Source organism: Martes martes, assembly GCF_963455335.1.
Source record: "Martes martes genome assembly, chromosome: 9".
Taxonomy (NCBI): Eukaryota; Metazoa; Chordata; class Mammalia; order Carnivora; family Mustelidae; genus Martes; species Martes martes.
In genome coordinates, this window is record NC_137896.1 from 119,116,363 (window position 1) to 119,132,513 (window position 16,151).

Here is a 16,151-nt window from a genome sequence, read left to right on the forward strand (position 1 = left end):
ACTGTCACCCAGATGGTGTGGGGAGAAATCAGGCTGCGTGACTCTAGGGCACAGAGTGTGGCAACTCCCTCCACAGAGGGAGGCCGGGTTCACGAACCGTCCGTCGAGGGCCCCAGGCCCCCCAAGAATGGCGTGTGGGGCTGCGGCTGACTCGCAGCAATGTGGGTCCCCATGGGCCAACCCTGGATGCGGCTGGCAAGGGAACCCCAGTGGAATTCCCAGAGGGTTTGTGAGGCCCAGGCCAGGCCAAGGGGGACTCACGTCACGTCTCTGAAGTGAACCCACCACTCAGGACGCAGTAATGGTTCCATCAGGCATTTTGACAGTGACCATCCCATTTCACCCGGCGTCACGTTTGACCCTCACAGAACAGTGAGGCGGAGGCACTGGGGTTCCTCCCCATTGTACAGATGAGATAAATGAAGCCAAGAGAAGTTAAGTAGCTTGGAAGGGCCACCAAACTATTAGGTTGAACAAGTCGATGATTTCTTACGGTTCGACTTCACAGACACTTGGCTGGTGCACACTCTGTACTTAGACTAGGGAATCGAATCCAAAGCCAGGATTGTACGCATAATCACCACAAAATCATAGGACATTCAAGCCACCAGAGAGCTCAAAACACTAGTCAGGTGTCTCTGTATGACAAAGAGGCCCAGGGTTACGAAGAGACTTGCCCAGGGCCCATGGGAGTAGAACCTGGTCTCCCAACTCCCAGGCCAGCACCTTTCCCACTGCCACACCCACACACACACACACGCACACACACACTCACGTTGTCATCCTCAGCAGAGGGGGGCCCTAGCCACCATGAGTGTCTTCGAGAGGGGGGAGAGAGTGATCCGGCCCTTCCTGGGAAGCAGACCCAGCTGCAGGCCGTGGGCTGGAGTCGCACGGGTATCCCAGAGCAGGTGTTCCAGCCCAGGCCGAGCCCCCCACCCCCAAGACTGGCAGCAGGGGTTCGGAGAGACAGCAAGGAGCCTGATGTGGACCCCTGGGCTTCTCGACGGTGGAGTCCTGGAGAGGAGACCACCGCCACTGAGGAAGCACACATGCCGTGCCCCCAGGCCTAACGCTTACCAGCCCCTGCAGGCACCATCACTCCATCTCACGAGAAGGAAGCAGGCCAAGCGAGCTTACACAGCTGGTCCAGGAAAAGGAATCGCATGTAAACCCGGGTCCAGGCGGACCCAGATTCCAGGCTCTCCGCTGGGCTAACCTACCACCAGATTTTCTGCTGCTTCTGAATCTGTTCCTGGGCCTGGTCCCCTTCCTGGGAACCTGAGATCACACAGCCCCTTCCGTTAGGGCACTGAGGTCTTCAATCAGATGGTCTCTGGTTTGGCCTGACTCTCCTGATGAGCCCCTGGTTGCTGACCCAGCCAGGGCGTCACTGGAAGCAAGCTAGCCAGGGACACAGAACTCGTGGGTGACGCCGAGAGTCTCTGGTAGTTCGATATCTTGTGGAGCTGGGAGGGTTTCCTCGGGGACCGGGGCCTGCTCCTCACCCTGTCGGGACCATGTCTCCACCATCAGAGGCAGCAGCAGGACCCTGCTCACTCACTAATTCTCCCTACTGGAGGTAAGGGGGGAGAGGGGGGTCATCTAAGGCCACAACCCCCCTCTGGTAGATCATAGAGGAGTTCCTGGGCACTAGCCACTGCCCCAGCCCGACCAGCCTTCCCTGGCAGGTGTCTGAGAAGTTTGGAAGGGGTGGGGGAGAGGAAGGAGGCCCTTCCAAGCTCAAAGAGCAGCAGCCCTAAAGGCAGGAGGGCCTTGGCAGGGACTCCGGTGGTTCCAAGTGGAGTCAGCAGCTGGACCCAGCCGGAGCACAGGGGCGGGGTGGGACGAGAGGAGTGAGCCGGGCAGAGCGGAATCAGGAGGCCTCACAGACCCCACTAAGGTCTGGGGTCTGTACCCCACACACTCACGAGCTGCAGACGTTTGAAAGGAGGAGTGAGGGCGGGGGAGCCTCTCCGAGGGTTCTGCGGAGCTACTGTGTGCAGGTTGTCCGCAGGGGTGGGGGCAGGACGGCTGCGGGCAGAGACACCAGTTTAAAGGGTTCTCGCTTCAAAGTCACACCGCACACCCGGATGCAGGACCTTTCCCCAGCTGTTCGCCCTCTGGGGGCCTCTGTCTCCTCCCGGCTGTTCTGGGGATCGGGGCCCAAAAGGCTCCTCAGCCCCGAAAGCCTGCCCTGGGATGGCAGGTGCAGTCTGCCCTCGTCACCCCTGCAGAGCACCAGTTCCACCACAAGTGGGCCATCCTGTCAGACCCCGACGACATCTCCGCTGGGCTGAAGGGCTATGTGAAGTGTGACGTCGCCGTGGTGGGCAAGGGGGACAACATCAAGACACCCCACAAGGCCAACGAGACAGATGACGATGACATTGAGGGGTGAGGCTCCCATCTGCCCCCAGCCCTGGAGACCTGACCCAGCCCTCCCTTCCCCCACAAGGAGCCCCTGAGGTGGACTTGGCACACAGACCCTCCCCGCAACCCCCTCCCTTACCCTTGCCCCGCCTACTCCCAGACAGACCAGCTCTTCCAAGAAGGACCAAGGGCAGGGCTGGCCTTGGGGTCCCTAGACTCTCCTCCCGGGAGAGGAAGCTCTGAGGCAGGGCAGGGCAGGACTTCATGGAGATTGTCCAAGACACCAGGGTAGGCAGATGCCAGGGCAGGACTGGGGTGCCCACGCCTGGCCACGAAAGCCTTAGCTCTGTGTGCCGGCAGGAACTTGCTGCTCCCCGAGGGGGTGCCCCCTGAACGCCAGTGGGCCCGGTTCTACGTGAAAATCTACCGAGCAGAGGGCTTGCCCCGTATGAACACCAGCCTCATGGCCAATGTGAAGAAGGCTTTCATTGGTGAGAACAAGGACCTGGTCGACCCCTATGTGCAAGTCTCCTTTGCTGGCCAGAAGGTATTGGGGTGCAGGAGGCAGGAGGCTGGGTTTGGGGTAACAGGCATGAGAGGTACGGAGTGATTGGAGGAGGGAGGCTGGAGGCGGATGTGAGGCAGAATGAGAAGCCAGGGGGCACCTTCGATCCCCAGGTGCATTCGAGGAGAGGGAGAAGGGAGGGGAGCTCCCGCTGAGAGGGGCTGGAGCTGCCGCCGGCTTGGGGGTCCTCTCAGCCAGGGACAGGTCTTAGGGGATCCTACCTGCCTCTGTGTCTTGCAGACCAAGAGCTCAGACAGGAGCACTGAAAGGGAGGAGAGTCTGAGAGGCTGGTATGGGGGAGAGTGCCTGCCTAACATGAGTGTGTGTGCATGCACGCGCGCGTGCGCACACACACACGTGAGCACTGGGTGTTGTATGCAACTGATGAATCACTAAAGTCTACCCCTGAAACTAGCAATATGCTGCATGTTAACTAAGTTGAATTTAATTTAAAAATTATATATATATACATACCCCACCCATACACACACATACATATACACATGTACACCTGTATACACATACACATAGTCCACATGAATGCACATATGTACACACATGTAACATATACACGTAACCCCCATGTGCACACGTGTGCACACACGCGCGCGCGCGCACACACACACACACACACACACACAACCTGACCCTCACTCCCTCCCTCCAGGGCAAGACTTCAGTGCAGAAAAGCAGCTATGAGCCCCTGTGGAATGAGCAGGTGGTCTTTACAGACCTGTTCCCCCCACTCTGCAAGCGCATGAAGGTGCAGATCCGGGACTCGGACAAGGTCAACGACGTGGCCATCGGCACCCACTTCATTGACCTGCGCAAGATTTCCAACGATGGAGACAAAGGTCAGCAGCCGGAGACTGGGTGAGGGGCGAGGGCACTGAAGGGCCGGAGTCAGTGAGACCTGCCCCCCCCCACCCCGCACACCTCGTCCACCATCTCAACCTCTTCCCGAAAGGCCCCAGGCACGGTGAGGGCTTGGTCCACAGCCTGGTCCCCCTTCCCCTCAAAGGAAAAGGGGAAGGTCATGGCTCAGGTTAGCTCATACAGCCTGCCTAAGCCAGTCTGCCTGGATTTGAACTGAGCCCTGACGGTTAGTAACTGTGTGATCTCTGAGCCTGTTTTCCCATCTGTGAAATGGAAATAATGATGACACGTATGTACACACACGTTTCACATATGCATGCACTGTCTACCGGCTTGTGGGACTGACTCTTTCTAGAACCCAGGCTCTGGGCTTCAGGGAGGTAGAGCACGAGAAACACCTACTCCCGGCCTCGTGGTGCTCACAGGGGACCAGAGAGGGCGATGTGCCATCACGGGCTCAAAACCTAAAGCCAGAGGCACAAAAGGCCACATGTTCTCTGACTCCGTTTATACGAACTGTCCAGAATAGGCAAATCCACAGAGACAGAAAGTAGACTAGTGTTTGCTGGGGCTGGAGGTGGGGGACAGGGGCCTAACCCCTAATAGGTACAGAGTTTCTTGGGGGCGGGGGGGGCGATGGAATCAGGTGATGCCCGTACAACAGAGTGAATATACCGAAAAACCACCACAAGGCACATTTTTAAATGGTGAATTTTATATCATGTACAGCATATCCTGAGTTTTTTAAATGCCGTAAATTCTTTTCTAAACCAGGCATAACAAAAAACAAAAAAACAGCACATGCTGCCAAATCGGGCCTGAGTTACACGTGAGACAGCACAGGCCAGCAGCGGGACAAGTTAGCTGGGATTAGGATCTGGGCCCACTTCACGGAGAAGGCGTTACACAGGCGGACAGAGGGAGGGTCTTCAGAGAGGAGGGGAGGGGTCTGCATGGGGAGGGGGCGATGGGGGGACCTGGTGAGATACCGGTCCGCACAGGCCGTTAAGGGCCAGAAGACCAGGCTGAGGAATTTGAGGGGAGCCAGCATCTGTCCCTCAAAGAGGTTGTAGGCAGCCTGGGCTTCATGGACCAGGAGGCAGGGAGCCTGACCTGCGAGCGCTCCGTGTAAGCGAGGAGGCTGTCCCGGGCTGCCCACGCTCAGCAGATGGCAGCGGCCCTAAGGCCTCCCCGTCGGCCACTCGCTGGCCCACAGGCTTTCTCCCACCTCCAGTGTCTCGCCGAGCAAGGCATGGGGTTCTCGGCTCAGCCACCAGGAGCCCCCCAAAGAGGTTCCACCACTCCCATGAGCCCCTTGTCCTCTCCCCGCGGCCCACAGGCTTCCTGCCCACGCTGGGCCCGGCCTGGGTGAACATGTACGGTTCCACACGCAACTACACGCTGCTGGACGAGCACCAGGACCTGAATGAGGGCCTGGGTGAGGGCGTGTCGTTCCGCGCCCGCCTCATGCTGGGCCTGGCCGTGGAGATCCTGGACACCTCCAACCCCGAGCTCACCAGCTCCACCGAGGTGCAGGTGGAACAGGCCACGCCCGTCTCGGAGGTGAGGACCCGGGGACTGGGCTGTCCTCCAGAGCCCCCAGCTCTGGCAGCCTGGGACTGCGCTCTGCCTCGCGGTGCGCTGTCTGCCTCAGAGGGCAAGACCCCGTGACGGGGCCTCCTTCCCAGGAAGCAGGGACCCACACTCCGCCCCCCGTGGGGACCTGCCCCCTCCCACTGCCTGTGCCTACACTCCGCCTGGAGGTCCCAAGGGGGAGCCTCCTCTCTGCCCTCTTCCTGGCCATGGTTGTCCCTGGCCCGGGGATACCCAGGCTGGAGGGCAAAAGGATTTAGGCCTTCAGGGTCTGGGCTGCTTGGCTGCACGGCAGGGTGGGGGTCTGCCCCCAGTGACCCAAAGGGCCTGTCTGTAAGACCGTAGGAGGAGGCCTGGCCCCAGGCCCAACATCTCTGCTGAGGTTTGAGGATGGTTTGAACCACCTTCCCCACAGAGCTGCACAGGGAAAACAGAAGAATTCTTTCTATTTGGAGCCTTCCTAGAGGCCTCAATGATCGACCGGAAAAATGGAGACAAGCCAATCACCTTTGAGGTCACCATAGGTGAGTGCTGGGCTCACAGTGGGGTCTTCAGGCCTGGGGGCTGCTGGGTGATAACCACACCATGAGCCTGGAGGGAGGGAAACTTTAACCACTTTCCTTTGCGTGTGCTCAGGCACCCACATAGCACACAGTGTTCACACGAGCGTGCACACACACCCACAGCGGTTCCTTAGTGCACACTAAGGCCCTACAGGGCTAAGCTGTGTCTGGGACATGGCATGGGACATGCAGAGGCAAAAGGGGAGCAAGTAGGAATCCAGGCCATGTCCTAGGCTGGACCTTGAGCTCGGTGGTCATCAGGGCTCCTATCGAGGTTTGCCCAGGGTGGAGGCTGTGAGCTCCTTCCTGTGGCTAGTGTTCTCTTGTGTCCGAGCCGGTACAGACTCCAGGCAGCTTCCCCACTCCCTGTGCCCCACTTCCCTCCTGCAAACCCAAAGCAGCACCCGGATCAGAGGGCGGGCACCTAGAAGGAAAGGATTCTAGGCCCTCGCATGCCCCCTTCTGCCTCCAGGTAACTATGGGAACGAAGTTGATGGCCTGTCGCGGCCCCAGCGGCCTCAGCCTCGGAAGGAGCCTGGGGATGAGGAAGAAGTTGATCTGATCCAGAACTCAAGTGACGACGAAGCTGACGAGGGTGGGGACCTGGCCTCCGTGTCCTCCACCCCACCCATGCGGCCCCAGATCACCGACAGGTGAGCCGGGTGGATGGAGGGTCCTGAGAGGTCTTGCCTGCTGCCTTGTGTCCTCACATGGGCTGGTCTCCCCCTTCCCGGCGCCCCAGTTCTCAACCTCCCACCTCCTCCCCACCCCCAGGAACTACTTCCATCTGCCCTACCTGGACCGCAAGCCCTGCATCTACATTAGGAGCTGGTGGCCGGACCAGCGCCGCCGCCTCTACAATGCCAACATCATGGACCACATTGCCGACAAGCTGGTCAGGGCCGGGGTGGGGAGGCAAGGAGGGGAAAGCCGGGGGCCGGGAGGAGCTTCTGAGGGCCTTGACCAGCTTAGAAGCTTCCCCTGCAACACAACTGCAAGTCTGCCCAGCAGCTTGCCATGGGGGGGTGGGGGTAGAGGGCTGGGGGTGAGGACTGCAGGAATAGCCCCACCACGACCTCTGGTCCTGTCCCTGCTCCCATATCCCAGGAGTGGGGCAGGGGGGGAGAGGGCTACCTGAAGTGGAGTCTGGGAATCCTGGCCCATTCTGTCCTGGTGTTCCCTGGAGGAGGCTGGCCAGCTCCTCTGTCTCTGGCCGGCACTGCACCCACCCCCATCTAGCCTTGACTTCTGCCCAGCCCCAGCGAGTCCACCGGGACCACAGACCCACAGCCCAGAGGTGGCTTCTTCCTTCTGGAAGAAACAGAACCTGGAGAATTCATGGTTTCTGTATGGTGGCAGGACCTGGGAGGAGGGGGCCTGGCTCTAGTGAGGGGTCCCAGGTCGCTAGCCCTTCGTTCCCCTGATGAATGACGGGAGACATTGGGGAAGCTGGGGTTGGGGGGCTGGGGCACAGCATGCACCCTCCCTCCTGGCCCACAGGAAGAAGGCCTAAACGACGTGCAGGAGATGATCAAGACAGAGAAGTCCTACCCCGAGCGCCGTCTGCGGGGCGTCCTGGAGGAGCTCAGCTGTGGCTGCTAGTGAGAAGAAGGGGTGGGGCAAGAGGGGCTGGAAGCAGGGGGGCTGGGCAGGGAAGGAGGTGTGTGCAGGCCTGCTGCTGGGGGTGGGCTCCGCTGAGCTGAGCACTGCTCCCCTGGTCCCCCAGCCGCTTCCTGTCCCTCGCTGACAAAGACCAGGGCCACGCCTCCCGCACCAGGCTGGACCGGGAGCGCCTCAAGTCCTGCATGCGGGAGCTGGTGAGGACATGCTGGACCACACAGGGCATCAGGGGAGGGTGCCCGAGGTGGGGGGGACATCTGTCTCTGAGGTCACAGCCGCCAGGCCAGCCCTCTCAGTTGCATGGCACCGCCTCACCCCTCTCCCACGCACCCCGCCCCCCTGCAGGAGAGCATGGGACAGCAGGCCAAGACTCTGCGGGCACAGGTGAAGAGACACACGGTGCGGGACAAGCTGAGGCTCTGTCAGAATTTCCTGCAGAAGCTGCGCTTCCTGGCAGACGAGGTGTGCCCCCAGACCCGAGTGACTGGTGTGGGGAGGGGCTTGCCCTAGCACCAGCTAGAGGCTCCCCCCACCACGCCCTGGCTCTGACAGACCTTGGGGGACAGAGGCGAATGAACCCTTCCTCCTGTCTTGTGGGAGGTGAGGGAAGACCCAGCCCTGGGGCCCTTCCCTGGGCAGGCCCAGGCGGGGCGCCTCCAGCAGAGGCCCGGAGGGTCAGCGGGGCCCGCGCTGGCCCTGGCCACGCCCTCGCTGAGCGGCCCCGCCCCACCTGGCCCCAGCCCCAGCACAGCATACCCGATGTCTTCATCTGGATGTTGAGCAACAACAAGCGCGTGGCCTACGCCCGGGTGCCCTCCAAGGACCTGCTCTTCTCCGTGGTCGAGGAGGAGCTGGGCAAGGACTGTGCCAAGGTCAAGACGCTCTTCCTCAAGGTGCCAAAAACGGGAATGAGACTTGGGGGTGGGGTGGGGCGGGGCTGGGGGTCGGGGTTTGCATCTGGCTTCTTCCAAGGCTCAACCTCCCGGCCTGAAGGGGTGGAGCCCTCAAGTAGCAGGTGCTCGGAGAAGGGTGGGGGGAGAGAGTAGGAAGAGGGGGAGGGGGCCAGACAGCTTCTATGGGACCATCCTCCTCGGCTTTCCTCCCTCGCGTGCCCCAGCCCAGTGGGAGGGCTGTGGAGGGGCAGGGGCAGCCCAGCCCAGGCCCTTGCCCCTTCCTCTCCCCATGGGCTGATGCACCCCTACCCCCAGCTGCCTGGCAAAAGGGGCTTCGGCTCAGCCGGCTGGACAGTGCAGGCCAAGTTGGAGCTCTACCTGTGGCTGGGCCTCAGCAAGCAGCGCAGAGACTTCCTGTGCGGCCTGCCCTGCGGCTTCGAGGAGGTCAAGGCCACCCAGGGCCTGGGCCTGCACTCCTTCCCACCCATCAGCCTGGTCTACACCAGTGAGTGAGGGGACACAGCCGTCTGTCAGCCCTCACTCCGGGAGGGCGCTGGAGGGGCCTCCGGGTACGGGGAGCCTCAGCCTGCTCTCCCCACAGAGAAGCAGGCCTTCCAGCTCCGAGTCCACATGTACCAGGCTCGCAGCCTCTTTGCAGCGGACAGCAGCGGCCTCTCGGACCCCTTTGCCCGCGTCTTCTTCATCAACCAGAGTCAGTGCACGGAGGTGAGGGCCCACGGGAGGAGGGAGGAGTCCTGGAAGGCTCCTGAGTGTGGGGGAACCAGAAGACAGACTGGCCAGCAACCCACATCCTTAGGGGACAGCCATGTGGATAGCTACAGGCCCCCACCACCCTGGTAAAGGCTTTAACTGTGGTTAGTTTCAACAAAGGAGAAAGGGAAGATGGGTGGGTGTGGGGGGCCCAGGAGCCAACCTCACGTTCGCCTTCATTTGAAGCTTTCGGGCAGAACCAGGAGGCATGACACTCTTGTCTCTGGAGTCTCCGGAAGCCGCTGTGACTTGGGGTGACTCCTGCTCGCGGACCTACCCACACACCACCTTCCCCCGCCCCGCACTGCAGGTCCTGAATGAGACCCTGTGCCCCACCTGGGACCAGATGCTGGTGTTCGACAACCTGGAGCTGTACGGTGAAGCCCAGGAGTTGCGGGATGACCCCCCCATCATTGTCATCGAGATCTACGACCAGGACACCATGGTATGGGCGGACTTGGGCACCAGGGAGTACTCCACACCTCCTCCCGCCCAGCCCCCAAGCTCCTCAGCCAGGGTGCCTGCTGGGAAGCTGGGAGTGGGGGGCTGCTTACCAGCCCCTCCAGCAGACCCAGATGTCTCCTTCCCTGTCACTGCAGCCTGTCCCCTTCCCAATGCCAGGAGCCTCTGGGATCTCTGGAAGGAGCTGGGCCAAGTGTCCCCCTCCCCACTCCCGCCACCGGCAGACCCAGCTCAGGCCCAGAGTCATCGGGACATAGGCCATCACTTCCTGCTATTATCAGCCTCCCCACACCCCTGGGCCCCTCAGCCCCCTGCCCATACCTCCCACAGTCCGTGACAGCCTCACAGCTCTCCATGGGAGCTCTGAGCGGGAGAAGGAAAGGATGGAGGTCATGACCCCCTACAGTGCTGGGAACCCACCCCTCCAGCTACCCAGATATCCTGAGTGCTCTGGACTCTGGAAGATCTTGTGGCTAGCCCTGAGTCCTACATCCGCCATTTGCTGCCGGCACAGCCCTGAGCAAGTCTGTGGCGGGGCCCAAGCCTCAGTTGTCCCCAACTGTAAAATGGAGTGATCACACCTGCCCCTTAGCTCCCGGGGCTATGGTGAGGACTGAAGGAGACCCCAGGTGTGAACATGCACTGTGATCTCAAGGGCTGGGAGGCCACCTTGGTTATTCGTCATACCAGGGCAAAGCCGACTTCATGGGCCGGACCTTCGCCAAGCCCCTGGTGAAGATGGCGGACGAGGGGTACTGCCCACCCCGCTTCCCACCACAGCTTGAGTACTACCAGATCTACCGCGGCAACGCCACGGCCGGAGACCTGCTGGCTGCCTTCGAGCTGCTGCAGGTGGGGCTGTAGGGCCGGGGCCGGGGGTCGGAGGCTGCTCTCCTCCCCATCCTGCTGGGAGGCCAGTTTGACCCCAGCTAGGGCGTGGTTCTTGGGGGCCTGGGGCCTCGGCCTTCCCTGTCTCCCCATAGCCCCTGACAACTAACCCACGGGAAAGGAGAGCGTGACACTCTGGCTCCCGTTCCCCAGATTGGGCCAGCAGGGAAGGCGGACCTGCCACCCATCAACGGCCCCATGGACATGGACCGCGGTCCCATAATGCCTGTGCCCATGGGCATCCGGCCTGTGCTCAGCAAATACCGAATCGAGGTTCGTGAGGGCTCCGTGGGTGTCCTCCGGGCCCTGCCCCGGACAGGCCCTGCCGTGCTGGCTTCCTTGCCCCTTTCATTGTCTTCCCATCAAGGCTCATGTGCACACATCACACCGTGGGCATCCAGAGGTCTTCGGCAACCTCAGGCCACTCCTCATTTTTCAGACAAGGAGACTGGGGGCCTCGGAAGGGAAGTGACTCATCCGAAGTCACACCCAGAGCCAGCGGCCGAGCCAGGCGCTTTCCCTTTCAGTCCGCACTGAGCCACACTGCGTCATTCCAAGACCTTCCCCTGCCCTCCCGTCTGTACCCCCATGCCCGCCCACACCCCAGAGCCCCTTGCAGATGCCGGCCTCTCATCAGCTCTCCCGGCCCTGCCCCTCCTGACTTATTGCCCCCTCCTCCACACCCCCCTACCCCCCGCCTAGCTCCTCCTCAGGTAGCCCAGCCCACCCTCCACCGGCCCCACTGACCGCGGGCCTCCCCTATCCACCCACCCAGGTGCTCTTCTGGGGCCTTCGAGACCTGAAGCGGGTGAACCTGGCCCAGGTGGACCGGCCACGGGTAGACATCGAGTGTGCAGGGAAGGGGGTACAGTCGTCCCTGATCCACAATTACAAGAAGAACCCCAACTTCAACACCCTCGTCAAGTGGTTTGAAGTGGTGGGTGCAGGCCCCGGGGCAGAGCCAGGCCAAGCGCGGTGCGGCCAGTGTGGCTGGGGGCAGCCGCTCCAGGCACCCCCTGAGCCCAGGCTGCCCTTGCTCAACCCTGCCCCAGGACCTCCCAGAGAACGAGCTGCTGCACCCACCCCTGAACATCCGGGTGGTGGACTGCCGGGCCTTCGGCCGCTATACCCTGGTGGGCTCCCACGCCGTCAGCTCTCTCCGGCGCTTCATCTACAGACCCCCAGACCGCTCGGCCCCCAGCTGGAACACCACGGGTACGGCCATGTCCCCAAGCCCAGGCCTGGCTCCACTCGGCCCCGGGGAAGAGCTCCTGCCCACTGTCCAGGCTATGCCAGATATCCCCGAGAGGGCGGTGGGTGCAGGGGTGCGGCTCCCTCTGGGGGTCAGGCTACCTTTGGCTGACCATCACTCGAGAGCCAGAGAGGGCCAGAGCCAGACACGCTCTTCAAGGGCCTAAGGGCAGGCGGCTTCCTCTGCTGGTTTACGGATGAGACTCCGGCCTCCCTTCCAGCCTCCCTCCCGGCCCAGCCTCCGCTGTTTCCCCCCAGAGCAGCTCACCCTTCTCTCTGGCTCACGTTCTCCCTCTCCTTAGGCCTGTCTTTTCTCTCTCAACTGCCCTGTCCCTCCCTCTAGCCTCAGAATGCTCCAGAATCGGCTTCAGACCTCTGGGCCTTCCAGCCGCCTCTGACTCTCCCTGTCATCCCTGTTCCTCCCTGTCTGTCTGCCTGTCTGGCCATGTCTCTGTCCAGTCAGGCTCCTCCGGGATGGCCGTGTGCTGTGCAACGGGGCCCCCTCCTCTCACCCCACAGGGGAGGTCGTGGTGAACATGGAGCCAGAGGTGACCGTCAAGAAGCTGGAGACCATGGTGAAGCTGGACGCGGTAAGGCACGCGGGGTCAGTCCCACGCTAGCGGGGCCCGGGTGACGCTTCTCAGGACCAGCCATGGCACTCGTGGTCGAGGGCTATCGGCTACGCGTGCGAGCAGTCCCTCCTCGCTCCGTCCTGAAAAGCAAGACCGTCCACTCCGCGTGGGCCGCAGTGTGCGTGAGCGTGTGCACGTGACGGGCACGGGATGTGCGTGGATGAGAGACAGAGAGACAGTAACCATCCTGGTTTTCCATCCTGGCCACCCTCCCTTGGCCCGAGCTGGGCAAGGATTTCCAGGTGGAAGCTCCTTATTCCTCTCAGTTAGGGGGACTGGGGCCATTTGTCTGCCAGAGGGAACCCTGTCATCTGGGGTTTAGATGCAGACAGGGTGTCTTCAAGGGCAGGTGGGAAGGAGGCCCTGGGAGGCCAGATGTGGGCTTCCTCCTGACCGCATCCTCTCCACCCCATTCCTGACCTCAAGTCCCTCACACAGCCTGGGCACTTCCTAGCTTCTGAGATCTGAGCTTGGTCTGAATGACCTTTCCTGGGCTCAGGGAAGGTCCTTGACGCCAGAGGGTCCCAGGCAGCCGGCTGAGTTAGCAGTGGGCACGGTTCTCAGGGCAGGGGGGCACTGCCCGGAAAGCTCTCTGCTCCAGGGCTGTGCCTGAAGATCCCGTGCTCCCTCAGCTCCCATCCTCCCGGAACTCCTCCCTGAGGGCTCCTTCTGGGGCCGGGAGAGAGCCCCGTCATTTCAGATCATCAGTGACATGGAGGCCAGCATGAACCTGAGCTTCCCCATCACCACCCAGGCCCTGGGCTCTGGTGGGGTGTTTTCACAACTGTGCGGTTGTACGCGCATCTGCTGCATTTGTAAGGCTCTTGCCCTGGTGAGTGGGGCGAGTAGAGCTGGAGTTGACCTTGTCTAGCCAACATGACCGAACTCCCACTGCATATGGGTCAGCCTCCCTGTCCAAGCCCAAATGCCCGTAGGAGACATCTAGGAAGTCACAACCATGCAGGTGCCCCATCCCCACCTTTGGACTCAGCAGAGACCTGGCACGGATGGTTTGTGTGAGGTCCCTGTGGGCCCAACACGCAGCCAGGGCGGAGGACCAGCACCCTCAAAGATTTGGGTAGAAACATCTGTGAAGCAGGCCTTTCGCAGGCTCACCAGACAGCATACCCTTGTCAGGGCTGAGCCCACAGAGCACAAAGGCTCACACAGTGAGCCCGCTCTCAGCTCTCATCCTTCTCCTCTCTTCTGATGGGGCACCTGCCTGCCAGTCAGGCCCCTGATGGCTAATTCTGTCCCCATCTCCTTGGTTCCCTTCTGCAGACTTCAGATGCCGTCATCAAGGTGGATGTGGTGAGTGTGGGGCCATCTGGGGACTTTGGGGAGAGAGAACCCTACAATGGTATAGGGCATCAGGCCAAGGGGCCCCACATCTGGGACTGGGCCTCTCCCCAGCCCCTGGATGCTCAGGACCAGCACATCCTGCCACAGAAGTAGAGAGAGAGAACTGTTCAGGCAGCAAAGCCCCCGAGTGCCAGGATTGCCTTGGCCAGCGGCTAGAATTGGGAAGTCATGATCCTCTCTGGGTCCTGGTATCCTCCTCCAAGCCCAGCCCCTTTGACAGTGGTGGTCCCCAGGAGCCTCACGGAGTCTAGGGCTTCCCAGAAGTAAATAGAAGGGATAGGGGACCCTTGGGTGGTCCGGGGCTCAGAGAATGAATGGCCAGGGAGCAGAGCTGTAGGCAGGACTCTGGACACGGCCAACCCTCCAGGCTGACGAGGAGAAGGAGAAGAAGAAAAAGAAGAAGAAGGGCAGCTCAGAAGAGCCAGAGGAAGAGGAGCCGGACGAGAGCATGCTGGACTGGTGGTCCAAGTACTTTGCCTCCATTGATACCATGAAGGAGGTAAGGCCTTGGGCCTGGGTTGGGGAGCCAAGGAAGAATAGGGCTGTGGGACCTGATCCCAAGTCCACATCATCCCCTCCTAGCCAGCTTCTTACCCATCCCCACTAGAGCCAGTTCTCACACTGCATTAACACGAGCTTGGAACAGACTTGTCTCACATCCTTGATGTACTAGCTCAGGACCCGCCTTTTCCAAGATGGCGGTCGGCCTACCTTCCTGGCTAGGTTTTCCCTTGTCTTCTCTCATGTATACCACAAACATTTCCCCAGTATATATGATGAATCAGACACCATCCTAGCTACTATGGGAGCCAAAGTCCATACTTCGCCTAAGGAGCCCTCATGGACATGTCGGCTGATACAGTACAGGGTGATGACAAAGGCAGATCAGTGCCTGGGGGAGTCAGAGGAGGCTTCACGGGGAAGGTGACCTTTGAGGAAGAGGAGAAACGTGTGCTCAGAGGCCAAAAGGGAGCAATAGTTTGCATCCGTTAGGACTTGCATCCGTTCATACTGCTTTGCTCTCCACATCTCCGTCACTGTGGCTGTGGAATGTTCTTCCACCACTGTGTGCACGCAGCTTCTGGCTGCCAAGGCTGATTGCACGGTCCAGAAAGTGCATCTCTCCTCTTCCTCCTTTGTTTCTCTCCACCCCGCCTACCCAGCTCAGGGCACTCCCTGACTGACCAGCCAGCCAGGAGGGACATGTGCCTGTGGTGTGCTTCCTTGGTAGGACCTGAGCTGATCCAGCCACCCTCTCTCCCCAGGCCATTTCTATGACCCAGGCTGTGTGTGGGGTTGACTGTCCACTGTTAGGTTAGTCGGCTAAGCTGCTGTAGCGGGTTAGATTGGTGTGAAGAAGACAGAAGCTTCTTTCTTTCTCCCATAATGTCTCCAAGAGTGGCGTTAGGCTGGTAGGGGGACATAATGGCAGCAACCGCAAAGCCCCCGCATCTGTGTGGTTAGAGATGGCTCACCCTCGGGTCCTAATACCAGAGCACAGGAAGAGGTAAAGAGAAGAAGAGGAAGCACACTCCTTTCCTCTTAAGAGCCCAACCCGGAGTTTGCACATATCCCTTTCATTCACGTTTTCCGGAATCTAGTCCCTGTAGCCACACCTAGCTGCAAGGGAGGCTGGGAAATGTAATCCCTGGCTACATGCCTGTGTGTCCAGAAAAACTTCTGAACGGCAGGAGGGCAGATCACTGGGGGTCACCTAGCGGTACCTTCTTCCACCATCACCTCCTGGATTCAAGCAGGCCAGGCTGGAGCTCCAAGGGGCGATCTGTGGTCTCCTTGTTTCTACTCCTGTAATTTGCACAGGCTGCCACCAGGGAGCGCCTTGGTTGAAACCTCGTGATTTCGTTTTCCAGCAGGTGGGGTGGACTGTAGGAAGGCACGTAAAACACATTTTCTGATTCAGTTATACTTTTCTACATCAAAAAAATAATAATAACACTAAGAATCAACATTAAAGGGCATTTTATTTTTAGATGATACACAATGCCAAGAATCATAAACTCCTGACTATAGTCCTATTGTACACATCGTAAACTTTTTTTTAACCCACTTACACAGAGCATGTGATGAGCTTGAAACCCAGTGGGAAACTGTTCCTGTTTCTCATTTTAAAGATGTTATTTATTTATTTGAGAAAGAGATCACAAGCCAGGAGGGGGCAGGGCAGAGGAAGAAGCAGGCCCCCACTGGGCGGGGAGCAGGGAGTCAGACACAGGGCTCAATCCCAGGACCCCGAGATCCTGACCTAAGCTGAAGACAGACACCTAACTGACTGATCCACTCA

General features: G+C 60.2%; 1 protein-coding gene across 3 annotated transcripts in view; it reads left to right on the plus strand.

The window, feature by feature from the left end:
* The window catches only part of OTOF (otoferlin), a gene marked incomplete at both ends in the record, with an annotated part of 92,951 nt that overhangs the window by 67,341 nt on the left and 9,459 nt on the right, over positions 1–16,151 (plus strand). For 2 of the 3 annotated variants that reach the window (XM_080814466.1, XM_080814467.1), the window contains 21 exons: positions 2,238–2,397; positions 2,734–2,920; positions 3,606–3,792; positions 5,154–5,377; positions 5,823–5,931; positions 6,443–6,623; positions 6,745–6,865; positions 7,471–7,571; positions 7,697–7,787; positions 7,936–8,052; positions 8,331–8,483; positions 8,799–8,988; positions 9,085–9,209; positions 9,565–9,699; positions 10,407–10,568; positions 10,758–10,877; positions 11,380–11,541; positions 11,657–11,819; positions 12,375–12,445; positions 13,769–13,798; positions 14,217–14,348. In XM_080814466.1, the coding sequence (XP_080670592.1) occupies positions 2,238–2,397; positions 2,734–2,920; positions 3,606–3,792; positions 5,154–5,377; positions 5,823–5,931; positions 6,443–6,623; positions 6,745–6,865; positions 7,471–7,571; positions 7,697–7,787; positions 7,936–8,052; positions 8,331–8,483; positions 8,799–8,988; positions 9,085–9,209; positions 9,565–9,699; positions 10,407–10,568; positions 10,758–10,877; positions 11,380–11,541; positions 11,657–11,819; positions 12,375–12,445; positions 13,769–13,798; positions 14,217–14,348 (2,921 nt within the window). Of the gene's footprint in view, positions 1–2,237; positions 2,398–2,733; positions 2,921–3,605; positions 3,793–5,153; positions 5,378–5,822; positions 5,932–6,442; positions 6,624–6,744; positions 6,866–7,470; positions 7,572–7,696; positions 7,788–7,935; positions 8,053–8,330; positions 8,484–8,798; positions 8,989–9,084; positions 9,210–9,564; positions 9,700–10,406; positions 10,569–10,757; positions 10,878–11,379; positions 11,542–11,656; positions 11,820–12,314; positions 12,446–13,768; positions 13,799–14,216; positions 14,349–16,151 lie in introns of all 3 variants that reach the window. The other variant, XM_080814465.1, reaches the window with a different exon arrangement.